At 53.0% G+C, this 17059-nt stretch overlaps 1 protein-coding gene across 2 annotated transcripts in view; it reads right to left on the bottom strand.

The window, feature by feature from the left end:
- The window catches only part of CDH22 (cadherin 22), a 122941-nt gene that overhangs the window by 60640 nt on the left and 45242 nt on the right, over nt 1-17059 (bottom strand). The window contains exons 1-2 of one of the 2 annotated variants that reach the window (XM_070421597.1): nt 9981-10031; nt 8770-9385 (exon numbers count right to left, since the gene is read on the bottom strand). In XM_070421597.1, coding sequence (XP_070277698.1) covers nt 8770-9024 — 255 coding nt within the window. In that variant the 5' untranslated portion in view covers nt 9025-9385; nt 9981-10031. Of the gene's footprint in view, nt 1-8769; nt 9386-9980; nt 10032-17059 lie in introns of those variants that run through there. The other variant, XM_070421596.1, reaches the window with a different exon arrangement.

Below are 17059 nucleotides of genomic sequence, written 5' to 3'. Positions count from 1 at the left end.
CCTGCTTGCAGCTCTCCCATGGCTCCCCGTTGCCTTTACAAAGCAGCCCAGAGCCACTTCCACACCAATGGGCTCCTCTTTGAGCACTTTGTCCTCACTTCTCTGCTTACTTAAACTCTGCTCCTCCCGCAGCTCCGTTCAATGCCGCCTCTTCCCCAAGCTTTTCTGGACCCCCGTCCCCATCCCCTCCAGGACCTCTGCAGTTCAGTACATCAGCCATCATTATCATGTTCAGCTTGTGGGATGGCTGTAGCCAGTGTTTCTCCAGCCTCATGTGCATGCAAATCACCTGAGGATCTTGTTAAAATGCAGATTCTGACTTAGTAGGTCTGGGAGTGGGGCCTCAGTTAGCATTTCTAATAGGATCCAAGCTGCTGTCCAATCTCTGAGCCCCCAGAGGTCAGGGCTGCTATCTTACTCCTCTTACTCACATCTGGAGAGCCAGCCTCAGGGCGTGGCACATGAGTGGGACAGGGCATGAAGGGAGAGAAGAAAAAAAGGGGATGCAAATTGAAGGAGCACTTACTATGTGCCAGGCACCATGCTAAGCAATTTACATATTTATCTAGTTCAGGGTTCTTTATAGAAAAAAATAGTACTTGAGTAGGTTTTGCTACAAATATTATAGGTTTTTTTTGTTTGTTTTTTTTTTAGTTTCCCATGGGGAATTGGAGAAATGGGATGATTTGCTCCTTGGAGGAACTGGACTGGTCCACAGTCTGGCCTTCTCACTCCATCCTCAAGCCTCCAGGGAGGAGCCCGGGTGGAGGAAGCGGCATTACAGCCTGGCCTTGGCTGCAGCAGCATCTCCCTGTGTGGCCGCTGCCCTTCTCTGGGCCTCAGTTGCCTCCTCTGTAACATGTGATCTAATAGCACCTCTCTCCTAGAGGTGTTGGAGGATAGTTGAGTTGAAATCACACAAGGCCCTTAGCACCTGCCTGGCACCACATGACACAGTATTTAACAGCCAGCATGGCAGGAATACTGTCCAAGGGGTGGTACCACAGGAGGGCCCTGCGGGGCCAGGCAGGAGCCGTGAGGTTGCTAGATCACAGAGAGGTTCAGGGGCCGAGGGAGCTGGGGCGAGGGAGAGGAGAGAGACTGTTTGTCGCAGGCAGGGAGCTTTGTCACTATCTCAACAGCCAGCACAACCACACTGGCATGTGCGAACTGAAAATCAGCCCTGCCTGAGACATAATAAGTGTCCAGTAAATGGTCGCTATCGTATTATTATGTTATTACAAAATGTTGGCCATATATAACTGGGATTTAGTCCAGGCCCTCTTAGGCTCCAGATCCCAGCCTCTTTCCTCTGCACGGAGATCTTGTGGGCAAGCAACCAGCCAGCAGACTGTTCTCCCAAAGAGAAACACCTAAGTCCTTATCCTCTAATGCTCCAATCCCCGAGGCAGCTCTGAGCAGAAGCAAATGCATCCAATGAAGCGGATGACCTTGGGTGGTCCCCACTCCTCGCTGAGCTTCCACAGAGATGGGGTGTGAAGGAGAGAATCCCCAAGTCCCTTGTCTGGCCAGGACCCCGTGTCCCCCAGCCCACTCAGTGGGAGAAAGGTGCCAAATGAAGTCATCCCCGAGGGGGACGAAAGCCCAGCCCCGGCCATGCTGGAGGAGTGGGGGAATAAATTCTGCTGGTGGAACTTTGTGTCTGAAAGGTGGATTATAGAAGTGCCATTTGGAAGATTGAATGGCCCATAAACATTTTCATATTTCATTAGCCGATTAATGGGCATCTCTCTCTTTTTGGCGAGTCTGCTGATTCTCAGCAGAAATTGCGGGGAGTAAATGGAGGCGGCTGGTGGAACCTTTCTGGGTCCCCATCCTGTTATAGATTGCCCCAATTAATGCCTGTCCTGGGCTCCACCAAGAAGCCTTCTTCCTGTCCAGTTACTGTTAATAGATTTCTCATAAGTGGCTGGATTGTAAAAACCTCATAACTCAGTTTAATGCCCCCCATAAAATTATCTCAGAACGGCGGCCCTGAATCACTGGCAGTGCCGGGATGAGGAGACTTGTCTCTCCTGTTGCTGTTTGTGCTTTTCCTCCACATCTGCCCAGGGGACATGGCCACAGGAGAGGGTGGGCCTGTTCCATCTTAGAGTGCCTGCACCCACTTTCCCATCAGACCTGGCATCTGCTTACTTCATCAGCAAACGTTCCTGAGCAGTGAGCAGAATACCGGCATACCTCGGAGACATTGCGGGTTTGGCTCCAGACACCACAATGAAGTGAGTATTGCAATAAAGCAAATCATATATTTTTGCTGGTGAAGGGTCTTGCCTTCAATTTGTACAACAACAATAACAACAACAAATCCACCAACACCAGCATGTGTGAAGCGAAGTGCAATAAAACAAGGTGTGCCTACAGTTCCCTACCATTTGGGGGGATGCTTAACAGCTATAATCTTACTTGTTTTCATCACTGCCACATGGAACACTATTGTTCTTCCATTTCTCAGATAGGAAAACTGAGGCACAGACAGGAGGAGCCAGCCCCTGATCCCATGACTTGTGACCACGGGCTTGTTACTTTTACCTCTCTGAGCCCGATCGCCCTCCCCTGAGAAATGAGATCCAGCCCTACCTGGTGCAGGTGTGGTGAGGCTTAAATGAGAACATGTAATGACCTAAACACTATAAATGGCTGTTTTCTTCTCTTTCTTTCTCCTGAGTCTTCCTCATGTCCCTGCAGCCTTTGACATTTTCACTCAGACCCCAGACAGGGATCAGTGGAACTCAGGGGTGATGTCATCAATGTTTTTCCATGAAGAATGACACAGAGTTCACGCTGGGGCCCAGTGGCTACCCTCTGGGGGCTGCAGAGTCAGACAGGGCTGGTCAGCCTGGGCAGGAGCTAGGAGCTGAGGATTCGGGCTGGTCTGGGGCTGCCTGCCCTGCTTGCCTGGCCCTGCTCTGCAGTGGGGAGGGAGGGAGTGTCTGTGGCCCCACCTGAGGAGGACATTTCTCAAGACTTCCAGCTGTGAGTGGAGGCTGGAGGCTGGTGCTCTCATTTATCGATCACCTGCTACATGTCAGACATGTGCTGGTGTTGCAGGCCTCCGCAGTAACAGATTTAACTTTATGGGGTACATAGATACACCCCGCTTTCCAGGTGAAGAGACGGAGATGGGCCCTGATCTGTTTGACTCCTATGCACAGGTTGGTCCCCTGCAGCCTCTGGGGATCCGGTGAGTCCACTTGCAATGCTTCTGGCTGAGGAAGAGGGGCAGAGGAGGAGGGAGTGGGCAGGGCAGTCACTGGGCTGCACGGCTTGCAGGGAGGCCCGGACGCCCGTCTTTTTGCCCTGTACTCGGCAGGCCACAGTCATTGGCACCTCTTCAGTCTGAGTCTCTATTTCATCATTTGGAAAAGGACTTCGAATCACAAGTCAGGAAAGGTAACAAGCTTTGGCTTCAGGATTTGTTGGGTGCCAGCTTCAGTTTTGTCACTGACCTGTTGCATAACGCTGGGTAAGAGGCAATCCTTCTCTGAGACTCAGTTTTCCCATCTGTACATTGGGCTGATTTAATCTTTCCATAGATTACAAAGATTCATAAGATCATATGTGGGAGCTCCTGGCACATAGTAGGTGCTCATGCAAATTCACTTCCTTTCCCTTTCCCACCCTAGTCTCAGGAGGATTTGAGGGTCAAATCCTGATCCATTGGAGATATAGGGGCCATCATGCAATATTTGCTTAGAGTCTTTTAAACTCAGCTTGTTTCCTCCTTCAGTTGGTCTTCTCAGATGCCCTCCAATTTGGTTGCAGAACCCTCACCCTGCCCTGTCCCCCTGTCCTATGCACACTCCTCTGGAGCACCTCAATGCTGCATATCGGTCTCCCCAGCTGTCATGGGCCTCAGGGGCATGGACTAACTGGTTACTCTCTGTCTGAACTCCCCAGGCCTGGCACACACTAGTGCCCTGACAATGCCTGCAGAGAAAATACAGATAGATGGGAAAGTGGAATGTGTCTGTGTGTATGCACACGAGAGTGGAGATTTTGAGCTCCTTGAGGGTCAAGCATATGGCTTTGTCTCCAGCTCCCCAGCATCCAGCACAGGGCACAGCACCGAACACACTGAATAAATGAATAATGAAATAAACAGCTGTCATTAACTTCCCCAATGTCTTCTAGGCTTTCTGCAAGGTCCAATCACTGTTAAATCGCAGGTACACACCAGCTAGACTAGGGAGGGGAGTCACTGGGCACACTTCCAGACCCTTGACCATGACCTCATTGATATCTCATAGTGATCTTGTGAATTAGAGATTTCCTCTCCCCGTTGTATAGATTGGCAAACTGAGGCCCAGAGAGGGCCTAAGGTCACAGCTAACAAGAGGCAGCCCCGAGGCCTGTCCGACTCCCCATTCTGGGTTCTTTCCATTGCACTGAGTGTGGATAGCCCAGGAGGAGACTGCCTCTCCCCAATCCCAGCCTCAGATCATAAACAACACACAAACACAAGAGTGAGTGCTTCCACCCGGGGGGCTGAAAAGCAGGATTTATGAGGCCATTAATTACTTCCTCCTAATTAAATCAAAATTAAATGCGAGCAGAGGTACGTTTTCCTTATTAAAGACAATTAAATGGACAGTGCAGCTACGCAAATAAAACGAGTCCAGGATTTAAACAGAAAGCAAATCAAATAAAAAGCCTCTCCCAGAATAAGGGGTCTGTTCGCGCCTGTGCTACTCGTAAACCAGGAGTTCATCAATTTTCTTTAAATATTAGCAACTTAATTAAATCTGCTCTCCTTCCCACTTTAATCCTGCTGTATATCTAAAATAGATCTCACTGCCCACAGGAGCTGGTCATAAGGGCTGACCCCATAATTCTAGCTTTTTAAAAAAAGAATTAAAAACCCTACAAAATCCACATCCAACTGACAGAGGCCTCCGGGGAAATTACAGTTTGGGAAAGGGATTAGTCAACGTACCCAGATTGTATGGAAATGTTGGGAGGTTGCTTTAAGGGTGGGTCTTGTGAGAAGGTGAGTGGAAGAGGTGGGCTAGGCTGCCGCTGCCGAGGGGGCAGGACAGCGAAGGGAGCTGCCTGCATGGGGCTTTGGTGACAACCTCGGAGCCCAGTGCTTCCTGCGGGTGCTGACAGGAGCCTGGCGGTGAGTGATGGAGGCGGCGGTTGTAAAATAGGTTACCGTGGGGGCCAGGGTTCACTGGAGATGGTGCTGTTGCTAAGCTACCTTTGGAATTCGACAAGGACAGATGCTCCCAGTGGCTCCCTGGGGCAGGGGACCTGGAAGCAGTGAATTAACTGAAACTGTGGAGAAGTCCTTTCTCCCCGAAGAGCAAGAGAGCATAGCGTGAGTGTGTGTGTGTGTGTAGGTGTGAGAGAGAGAGAGAGAGAGAGAGAGAGAGCGCGCACGCATGCACACAACCACTTGTACAAGCACGGGATTCGACTAGAAAGGGGACAGGTGGGCTTTTAAAAGCCCAAGCTCATATTCCCTGAGTGAGGAGTGAGCTAGAGACCACCTGCCCCCTCTCTGGTGAGAAACCAGAACATCAGGTGGCGGAGAGGCTTTCAGGGTTTAGAGCAGGGTGTGTAGTGTCCGTGTAGATGGTTTACTCAACGTGGTGGAAATATTATCACAGGGTGAGCCCTGTGATAATAAAAGCGCATACTGAGCACATGCCAGGATCTTGACATATGCTGACTCACTGGACCCTCATCACAGCCATCTGAGGAGGTGCTAGGCCCTCTCAACAGATAAGCAAACGGAGGCACAGATATGTTAAACAACGTGCCCACGGTCAGAGATAACGAGCGGGAGAGCATGGGTTTGAGTTCTGGCAGTCTGGCTCCCACTGGCCCCCGGAACCACACACTGTACCGCCTTCCACAGAAAGTGTGCTTTGGGCAAACGTTTGCAAACAGATGGCCGTTCTCTTTCCTCCTTGCACAGGGTGCTTTTCTGGAGGTGGCCTTGAAAGCAAGAGAGGAGGGGCTCTGAGTGCAGATGACGAAGGGGTTGGATGGAATAGTTATGACAGCAGCGGGGATGCTGGGAGAGGTTGCTGTGAGACGAACACCCCTGGCTGGGCACAATGGTTGCATCTTAATAGACATTCATACAGAACAGTTAAACCTCCTGGGGCCAGGAGCTGGTGTCAGAGATCTGGTCAATGGCTTGATTCTGTCACTGTGTTGCTGTGGCCTTGGCATGATATTCCCTGCCTCTGGCCTGTTTCCCCCTCTTATAATGAAGGAACTTACTAGGGCCCTCCCATCGCCGACAGACTGTGGTTCCAGGAGATGGGTCATGCCACTGAGATGATGGTATGGCTGGATGGGTGCAGCGGTGAGTCAGCAGTTTCTCTGATCTTTTCAGGATGTGGGCGGCTGGGCTGCAGAGGCCTTCTCAGAGCCCCAGCTGCTGGGCAGACAACAGGGCTGGGCTGCCTGAGACCACCACCACTGACATTTAGGCAGATGTGTCAGACTCCTCCCCTTTCTCTCTGGGGTTCCCCGAAGCCCTTCTCCCAGGCCTGGAGGGTTCAGAGAGGGTTGGAGAATCTAGCTGGGACTGACCTCTGACACACACATGTTCAAATCCTGGCCAAGCCACTTGGCCCCTCTATGACTCTGCCCTCTCTGAGCCTCGGTTTCCTTGCCTACGTAAGGGAACAATGACTTCTATCTTGCAGTTCAAGAGTTAAGTGCTTCATATAGGAAAGATAAAGAAACAATAAACAAGCCACCAGGCTGCAGGCAACATGCATTATGCGCTCAGTTTCCTTCTTTAATCCTTTCAACAACCCTAGGAAGCCAGCTCTCTTGGCCCCACTCTTAGAGATGAAGAGGCTGAGGTCCAGGAGGTGAAGTGACTTGTTTAAGGTAATGTGGTTCATGGGTTGGCAGAGCCAGGCCTCGGAGCCAGGTGTGTCTGCTCCAAAGCCCGTATTCTTGGCTGCCTCACCATCAGCAACTGTCGAGCTGGCACCGGTTCTTCTTTCCCCATCCCTTCACCCCATTCTACCAGACCCACCATGTCACCGCCCTGGCTAGGAGTCAGGAGCTGTTGGTTCTGCCATTAGTTGGCTTGAGCAAGGACATGAGCCTCTCTGAGCTCTAGCTGTCAAATCCTCATTTGCTGAGTTGCGTGGATCAACTCCAGCCACATGTATGGAGGGGGAAAGTAGCCAAGGACCAGGGATGACTGTCAAGATGAGAGAAAACCTGGGTCTCCTGCCCGGCAAATGGAAAGATTACTATCAAGGCTTTCCTCCTGTCCTTGTCTAGGGTCCTGATCCCTGAGCCCCAAACTGAGTGGCCTGGTCAGTCTCCCAATTCTCAAACCCATATCTCAACACACAGGAAACTTCAGAGTTGGTCTCCCCCCATCTCTGCTGATCAAAACTTCCTGGAAAGCTGATTGGCCTTAGCAGAGGCCAGAGAACTCTCCCTGGGCACCACTCTGCTTTTCATGCCCTACAAGCACCCTCCACCTCAACACCCCAGCTACTGACAAGTCTCCAAACTTAGAGGACTAATAAGCTGGGCTCCTTCAGGACTCCAAGCCTTTGCATAGGTTATGGCCTCTTTCGCAGGCTGATGAACTCCTACCTGCACATCAAAACCCAGCTCAGGTGCTTTCTCCTCTAGAAAGCCAGCCAACAGATACTATTTATTGAATGCCTGCCTACTCAGTGCCAGGTGCTGCCCTGTGAAGTTTTTTATGCACCAGGCTGTCTCTGCCACTCTGGGGAGCCCCCAAATGGCAGAGGCGGGATCTTACTAGTACTTGCCTCTGCCTGTCCAGCATCACAAGTATGAGAGGCTTAGGCACTGAACAGGTGAACAAAGACCTGAGCTCCTTATACTCCTTTGGGCACAGATCTTCAGCCACATTAACCATCAGAGTTTGAGAAAATAGCTTTCATTCATTCATTCATTCATTCATTCAACAGTTTGTGAGCAATGTCTGCATTAAGCACTGGGGACTTCATGGGGAGCAGAACAAACGCAGTCTAAGAGGAGAGACACACATTAAATGCACAAACAAACACTTGCATAATGAAGTGTCATGAAGGAAAGGTACTTCACGTGGGAGGGCACGGCACAGGGAGGGATGGTCACATACAGGGACCTCTCCTCGCAGGTGTGGAGGGGGCGGCCTCTCTGAGGAAGTGGCCATTGAGCAGAGAGCTGAGTGTGAGTACACAGTAATCATAGGAGCAGCAGGGGGTGCAGTTCAGGGGAGGCAACCCAGGAGGGGGTGGGGGTGTCAGGAGTGCTTGGGGCCCCAGGGCTCTGGGCTGAATCTCAGAGAGGGGAGCCGATCTTTGTAGGCAGTGGGGTGGAATTTGGGTTTGTCCCCAAGTGCATGGGAAGCTCTTGAAGCATTTTAAGCGGAGTCGGGAGAGTATGTGTGGGATGTTCAGATTGGCAAGTGTGTTTCTACATATGCATCTAGCTACAAGATGGACTGGCTTACCTCCTAGCACTCTGTGCTCCAAGACTCCAAGGAAGAGGGAACAGAGAAGGGCGTGGGGCGGAGGAGAAAAGGGAGAGTGCGGGACCCTGCTGTCTGCCTCCCCCCCCCCACCATTCACTCCCCCTCCCCACATCCCCCCCACCTTCACTCCCCCCTCCCCACGTACTCCGCCACCCCGCTAAGGCAGTTGAGACCAGGCAGTTAGCGGGTAGGGGAACTGGGGTCCCTTGCGTCTACAGGTGGGTGTCTCCAGGGTCCTGGGCCCGGGACAGCGGTGCAGGGTCCCACTTTACCTTGCCCACATAGAGGGGCTCCGTGCCCGTGTACTCCTCCACCACGAAGAACTGGTTCCAAACCCAGCCGCGCTTCACGCGGCCAGTGCCCAGTGCACCTTCCTGCGGAGCCCCAGGCTTGGCTGGCGCTGGCGTGCCCGCCGCCCACAGGCGTCCCAGGAGCGGTGGCGGCGGTGGCAGCAGGAGCAGCAACAGCAGCAGCGCGGGCGACAGCACAGCTCCCGCCAGCGCCCGCCCATCGGGACGCGGCCTCATGCTTGGCCTGCGCAGGGGCCCAGGAGCACGGACCAGAGGCACGCAGCTCGGGTGACACCACCAAGCAGGCCCACATCACATGGTGGCCTCAGCGAGGGACCCGGACTGGCCGGCACCCCCGAACGCCACCCAGCAGCGGGGGCGCCCGGCTGGAGGGGGAGGGGGCGCGGCCGCACCCTGGGCATGGACGTCCCCAGGGTCCTGCCTGCGCCCCCCTGGAGCCTCCAAGGCGGGGTCACCAGGCAGCGCCTCTGCAGCTCCCGAGTCTGGTGTGCGCCATGCTCCTTGCGCAGAGGGGTGCTGGCTGGGGCCCACAGATCCAAGGATCCTTAGAGGACGAGGGGCCTTCGGGTCCAGGAGCCTACAAGAGAAACGAGACCATCAGAGGAGGTTCTCTGTGAGGGCAGGGCAGGTTGAGCCTACATTTTGTCCGCAGGTACTAATTACACACCTACTGTGTGCCTGGCACTGCGCAGGGGGGACAAGCACTGCACAGCAGAGACCCATAATGGGCCCTGCCTTCTTGGGACCACAGTGAGGTAGTCCTGCTCCTCCCCCACCCCAGCCCCAACCCTTCCTTTCAGCTCCCATCACACACCTCTCCCCTCCCCTCCCTCTCCCAGCGCCCACCCCCACCCCTTCCTCCAGCCCCCTGCCAGCTCCTTCTCAGGGGTCCCCCACCAGCCCCAGGCCCACAGGAGCAGGGACCTTATGAGCCTCTCCAGCCCAGCCCACCCCCTAAGACCCTCACCCTGAGAAGGAGCAGGGCCTTCTAGCAGGGGTCCTCAGGAGCTCCCGGACCAGGCTCCTGGGTGCACAGAGTCCGGCTCACAGCCTGCCACCCTCCACTGTGCCCCCCCCCCGCCCCCGCCCCCGCCACGGCAGCACAGAGAGGTCATTCCTTCCAAAGCAGAGCCCAGGGCGGCCTCGGATCTCATGCCAGTCCCTCCGCACACCTTCAGGGGCGAGGCACCCAGTCCCGCAGGGCCTTGTTGGAGGCACCTCATGCGACTTTGGGGGTCACAGCCCCTCTGAACTTGCCTTTGGGGTCTCCACATTCTCCCAGAAACCCTTCCTTTCCCAGAGCCTCAGAAACCCCTCCTCCCCTCTCCTGGACCAGTGCGCAGGCCCCAGATCAATCCATCTCTCCCCTCCCCTCCCTCCATCAGATCCTGCTTTCGGCAAGAAAGGATCTGAGGGACTCACTCCTACTCAAGCAATAATGATGAATAATAGCTTAATGTGGGTGTTTACAGGGGACAGCAACGCTGCTTTAACGGAGGAGTTCCAGGCACCGAGAAGAGTGAGTGGAGGTGAGGGGCTCAATTCCCCTCCTCCTCTCCCCACGCCAGTTCAGCTCAGTTCAACAACTCAGTTCCTTTGAGTTTTGACTGTGGCCGATTTGGGCAGGATGCTAGGACAGAGATACAGAAGCTCGGTTCAGTGGGGTGGGAGACAAGACCCCCAATAACAATCTAAATGCCAGGTGGCGAGTGATCAGGGCTATCAAAGGGGGTGCAATCTGAGACTTACAGGGCTTAGGGAGAGAGTGGGCACAGGTGTCCGGAAGGGGCAGGTGGGTGGGAGGGAATCGGGACTGCCTCTTGAGGAGGGGGCACCTGAGTAGGTGGAAAGAAAGGCATGGGCATCCAGCAAAGGAGTGTGCAGCAGTGTGGCTAGTTTGAGGAGTTCCGTTGGGCATATGAGGTGTGCGGCTGGGCAGAGGATGTGGAGGAAATGACCTGGCCCCAGCCAGGTCCTCCCGTGGACACAGGAACTGGGGCGGGGGTGGGCAGAAGAAACTCAGATCCCCTCCTTTGACTGGACGCCACCGTGGGCAATTCTCTTGACTTTAACCCACTAACTCATGTGAACCAGAGCTGAGAGTTGGTGTCTTGTACCCATTTTGTGGATGTGTGACTACTCACTGCTCTTTCCCAGTAGTGGCTCCAGAATTTCTATATGGAAGGGGTTCTGGTGGAAGTCAGGGGTTAAACCTGCATTTCAGGGCAATGATGATGAGAAAACACCAACAGTCCAGTCCGTGGGGAAGGATGAGGGGAGGAGTCCTGAGCAGCCTGTTCCCTCCTTCCCTCCAGGCCCCTGAACTAATGGAGGTCAGGACCACCTGCGACCCTGCTGTGAGTATCCCCATCACCCCTGTCCCCCCCTACCCCCTTGCCAACTCTGAGGGGCCTGGGTGAGATGACAGAACCAAGGGATGTTGGCAGACCCTCCCCCACCTTGGTGGCCTGTGTCGCAGTCCTGGGGGCTGTGCTGGGGCCTCCGGGGATCCGGCTTTGATTCTCCACATTATGGCCTGGGCTGGTCGTAATGAGGCTGGAGTTATGGGTGAGGAGGAGGCACTGCTCCGGAGCCTTCATTTCCTGGAGCTTATGACTTCCCTGCGTGCAGCAGGAACTGTTCCCCTGACTCTGTCAGGCAGTTCCAGGGCTCATCACAGCCCTGCAGAGATGCAGAGGGGAGGGGCTGATGGGAAGGGGGCTGCGGTGGGGGGGGGCGCCCAGGAGGTGGAAACCAGAGGAGACCTCCCAGTGTTTGCAGGCACCCATTGCTGTTCTCTCTTCTTCCCTCTCTTCCTTCTTTTCTTTTATCTTGGTGGCACCTTTTACAAGGGGGAGGGGGTACGTACCACACTAAGACTCAATCATTCATTCATTCATTCATTCATCAAACATTATCATATTCTACAACTGGGGAGACAGAAATGCATTTCATTCATTTATTCAACTTTAAAAATAATTTCTCTGTGAAAGACAGCAAGATGCAATCAGCTTTACATCAGGAGAGAGATGCATTTCTTTTGTTATTCATTTACTCTTTCTACAAATATTTACTAGCACCTCCCTAATGCCAGCCACTGTGCTGGGCACTGGGGACAAAGCAATCAACACAATAAAGTCCTGGCCCTCATGGAGCTGCTTTTCTGGTAATAAAGGAAAGAAATCTACAACATAATTTCTCGGAGTAATAAGTATTAAGAAGGAACATAAAGCAGGAAAAAGGGAGGAGGAGAATGATGAAAGGGCTGGGGTGGGTGTGATGTTATAGGACATCAGGGAGGGCCTCTCAGAGGAGGTGACATTTAGCAGATCCGAAAGGATGAGAAGGAGCTGAGCACAAAATAGTTCCACACACAGAGGGAACAGCCTGGGGAAAGACCCAGAGGCTGGAACAAGCTGAGGAATAGCGAGAAGGCCCCTGTAGCTGGTATAGAGCACGGGAGTGGCTGACGATGAGGCAGGAGAGAGGGGTCTGGGGCAGGTCAGGCAGGACCTAGAGGAGGGAAGGCAGGTTCCATTTTCTTGTGAGTGTTTAGAGAAGCCCTGGGAGGAATTCTGTACAGTCAAAACCACAGAAGACTGAAATGGTACATGGCCAAATGGGCATTTCATGATGTAGGTCCTGACCTTCTGAGGGACAAGCACAGCACAGAGGGTTGCAGAGTACACAGCATCACAGAGAGGGTGGCACTGGAAGTGGAGGCACAGGAAGGATTTGGACATGTGGAATTTGGGGTGCTGGGAGGAGAGGGAGTGCTCTGCAGAAGGGCTGCCTGGGGCAAAGGCTTGCGGTCAAATCCCACGTTAGAAAGGGGTAAAGTCCAAGAGTGTTGTCCAAGGTTGCATGGCATACTTGGTGATGGAGCAAAACCTCGAACCCAGGACTTGGATTCCCCGTGGCGTAGGGAACGTTTGGGGAATGGGAAAAGATGCCCTCCAGAGGGAATGCAGCCCGGCGCCAGGGACATGCTTGGCAGGATACAGGGACTGCACCTCAGCCCCACCTGCCCCCTTGGCCAGGCGCCCTTGCACGGGGAACACCCTGCACTATGGTCTGAGGGGCGGGGCCCTCACAGCCCCCATCTCTCCTTCCCACTCAGGCTTTCCTGTCGCAGCCCACCAGGTCCTCCCTCGGGCGTGTTGGCCAGGTTTCCTGGCCGTTTGCCAACTCTTCACCGCTCTGCACAGCTCTGCTGCAGACACTTCGGCCTCCTCTCTCCTTCCCTTCCTCCCTTTCCTGCTCCAGCTGCTTTTCCTGAGTGGGTGTCAATGACAGGACCCAGTCCTGACGTTCAGGGTCGTTCAGGGGACGCAGCTATGGAGCCCTGCGGCTGCTTTTGGCTCTGCTGGGCCTCACCATGAGATCTGGGCATGTTGGTGGCCTTCTCTGGGCCTCAGGTCTCAACCGACCACATAGTTGTTTAATCTCAAATGGGGTTACAAACCGAGTCCCAGCCCAAACCAGTAAACGTTGGTTTTGCCCTGCCCACTCTGCAGCCTCACCTCCTATAATCCATGTGCCCTCAGGTCCATGTATCTGCATGTGGTTCCTATGTGCATGCTGGCGTGTGCCTGCAATCACAGATGTCAGCGTGTGTGTGTGTGTGTGTGTGTGTGTGTGTGTGCCTGGTGCACATTCACTCATTCCATAGATATTTGTGAGTTTCTACTCTGTGCTGTTCTAGGCACAGTGGAAAGAAACAGGAAGAGTCCTTGACCTTACAAGTCTAGAGGGGGACACAGACAACAAACAAATAAATGAATAACATGTCAGTAGATGCTAAGAGCTATGAAGAAGAACAAAGCAGGGTAAGGGACATAGGAAATGCTGACATGGGGGATTTTCTTTCTCAGTCATCTATTGTAAGTGATGATTTATATAAGGTGGTCAGGGAAGGCATCATGGTTAAGATGATATTTGAGCAGAGATCTGGAGCGAGGGGATAAGGGAGCTGTGCACATTCCCCACTGAGGGAACCGCAAGTGCAAAGGCCCTGAGGTCAGCACATGCTTGGCGTGCAGGAGGAACAGCAAGGAGCACAGTGCTGCTGAAGTGGAGTAAGTGCAGGGGGGCAGCAGATGAGGTAGAGAGATGGAGGTGGGCGTTAGGGCCTGCAGGGTCTCCTTTGGGTTTTTTCTGCAAGTGACATAGGACCCCTAAGAAGGTTTGAGCAAAGGAGTGACATGATCTGATTTCTGTTGCAAAAGATCACTCTGGCTGGCTATTGTGTTCAAAACAGAGGGAGGCTGGAGCTGGATGGGGGTGAGGGGGTTATTTCAATAATTCAGGTGGCTTGTTCCAAGTGAGATCAGTGCAGGTGCTGAGAAGCGAGGCTGAACCGAAGTAATGTTAATGGGTCAGAAGTGACCGTGCCTGCATCCTGAGCAATGGGAATGACAGGGTTTCCTTTTGCCCAGCGGTGGGCAGAGCAGATCTGAGGAGATCAGGGACTCGTTTGGTCATGTTACAATCAAGTTTTGGACATGCCACATTCAAATGCCAGTTAGACATCCACTGGAGATGCCAAGCAGGCCATGGAGCCGACCGTCAGGAGCTCAAGGGGAGGTCCTGCTGCAGATATGAATTCGGGGATTTGGGTGGTATTTGGAGCTGAGACTGGCTGAGCTTATCAAGGAGTGAGCGTAGATGAAGAAGAGGCCCAGCATCTCAGCTTATAGACATCGGGGAGGTGAGGAGGAAAGGGGGAAGGAAACTGAAAATGATAGGAGAGGAGGGGCGGGGAGGGAGCAGAGAGGAGCTATCCTGGAAGCCAGCAGCGGACAGGGCTGGAAGGACGTCAGCAGCTGTGCTGAGTGCTCTGTGAGGTGGGGGACTGGGTGTCCAGCTTTGCCTGTGACGGTTTTACTTTGCATCTGTTGTCCTGGCGTAACTATTAAGAATGTCCCACCCCCTTTTAGTCCCGGCTTGGATGATAAATTATACGGTCACCCTCCCGAGACATCAAGTCAGATGCGGACTTTGAACTGGCCATCGCATTAGCAACACAGAGGTCGTTAGTGGCCTTGATGAAAGCTATTTTGGTGGAGTGGTGGGTGTGCCGTTTTGACTGCAGTGTGATCAAGAGAGACTGGGAGGAAAGTGGGTGGAGACCTATGTGTGGGTGGGTGATGGGCCTTTAGGGATTTGTCAAGGTTTGTTTTGCCTGCTTCCTTGGCTCCCACCCCTACCCAGCAGGGAGGGCTCAGGACAGAGGCTCAGGACATGCCTCGGTGTCCAAGGAATGCTACCAGCTGCATTGGATGAGTCAGGCAGACACCACCTTGGAACCCCTTCCTCCCCCCTCCTCATCGCTCCTGCCTTGGGGCTGTGACAGGGCTGCCATCCTCCAAGGACCACTGGACCCTGAGCCTCCAAGAAGAACAGGTGAGGCTCTGCTGTGCTGCTGCCTGAAGCTACGAGTTTTGCTAGTGGATCTGAGAAGAAGGGCTCAGCCCCAGTCCCCACCTGGGCTGTGCTCACCTGACTCCCAGCTCCCACACAGCCCGAGGGAGAATTCCCTACAGTGTCAGCCTTCAGGAAGTGCTCCATTACCTGCTGTGCTCTGGGTCCCACTGAGGCTCTGTCGCTCTGGCGGGTACACAGTGTGCAGGGACAATATGGGAAATATAACAACTCGGTACAGCATGGACACCAACCCCGTGGCTGCAGAAGCAGGTTTAAGAGCCCCCTGCTGAGCCAGGGATGACCCCTTTGGGCGCTGGAACCTGGGGACCACCAGGGGTCTCTGCGGCAGGGTATAGGACAGTGATGGCGAACCTATGACACGCGTGTCAGAGGTGACACTCGAACTCATTTTTTTGGTTGATTTTTCTTTGTTAAATGGCATTTAAATATATAAAATAAATATAAAAAATATGTCTTTGTTTTACTATGGTTGCAAATATCAAAAAATTTCTATATGTGACACGACACCAGAGTTAAGTTAGGGTTTTTCAAAATACTGACACACCGAGCTCAAAAGGTTCGCCATCACTGGTGTAGGATGACCAGGGTTGGATGGACTTCAGGCAATTGGGGCGGCAACTACTTAGCAGCTGGTGATGTCATATTTCCGTATGCATGGCGGCAGCGCCACGGGTAAGTGCTGCTCAACAGCCTGGAAGCAGGCCAGATGTGATCCCTGCTCTCAAGGTGCCTACAGCCTAGGGTAGAGACATGCATTCATTCCACAAACCCTTACAGGGCATCCACTCTGGGCCAGACACGGAGTTAGATACCCTAGGGGTGACAGAGATGTAAAGACATAATTCCTCCCTCCAGGAGCTCACCATCTAGCAGGGGTGGGGAACCCTTTTTCTGCCAAGGGCCATTTGGATATTTATAGCATCATTTTTGGGCCATACAAAATTATCAACTTAAAAATTAGCCTGCTATATTTGGTCAAACATCTAATTAACTCACCCCTAGTACCTTGGCAGGGCCAGACCAAATGATTTCTTGGGACGTTCCCCACCGCTGATAGAGAGTGGCAACATTCATTTGGGATTTACTACACACCTGGTGTGTGCCATTTACTCATTTATCTATTCAATTAACATTTATTGAGCTCCTACTGTGTGCCAAACCCTGTGCTGAGCCGTGGGGAGGTTTGGTGTTCTAATAAGCTAAGGTTGCTGCCCTGTTCTTAACAGGCCTGTGGCAAAGTCACCAGATTCTAATGAGAGAAATCTCTGAAGTCACCCATTTACCCAGTGGACCAACATCTAGTGAAGACCTACTGTGTGCCAAGCCCTGTGAATTAAATGCACATACTCACAGATGAATAGGAGAAATATATAAAAACAAACGAACCAAAATAAAGCATGAAAACATGGGAAGTATAGGAAAACCATGAACAAAGACTCAGAGGAGCTCGTGTCTAGCTGGGTAACCACGGCGGGCTGCCTGGAAGAGGGGCACAGGAGGTGATTCTTAAAAGGTGAGGAGGATTGGACGTGGGGAGATGAGGTAGGGAAGTACATGAAGAAAGCGGAGCATGAGCAGAGGAAACCTCAGGGCATGAACAGAAGCACTGAATAGTGCAGCCTGACTTTCATGGTGTGTAAAAGAGAGTGATGGGAAAAATAAAAGATTGGCAAACAGCCAATTCATCCCCCTATCCTTCTTTCTAGTTTCAGTTCATCCTACCTCAGCTTGGTCATGTGCTCAGCCCCTCCCTTGCAAACAATGATTAATCTAAGCCAATAAGAGCCATTCCCCTCTCCTCACC

Source organism: Myotis yumanensis, unplaced genomic scaffold (genome assembly GCF_028538775.1).
Source record: "Myotis yumanensis isolate MYYU_CA2020_CCGP unplaced genomic scaffold, mMyoYum1.0.hap1 SCAF_7, whole genome shotgun sequence".
NCBI lineage: Eukaryota > Metazoa > Chordata > Mammalia > Chiroptera > Vespertilionidae > Myotis > Myotis yumanensis.
Note: the sequence above shows the minus strand (reverse complement) of the source record. Positions and strands in the feature narration are given on the sequence as shown.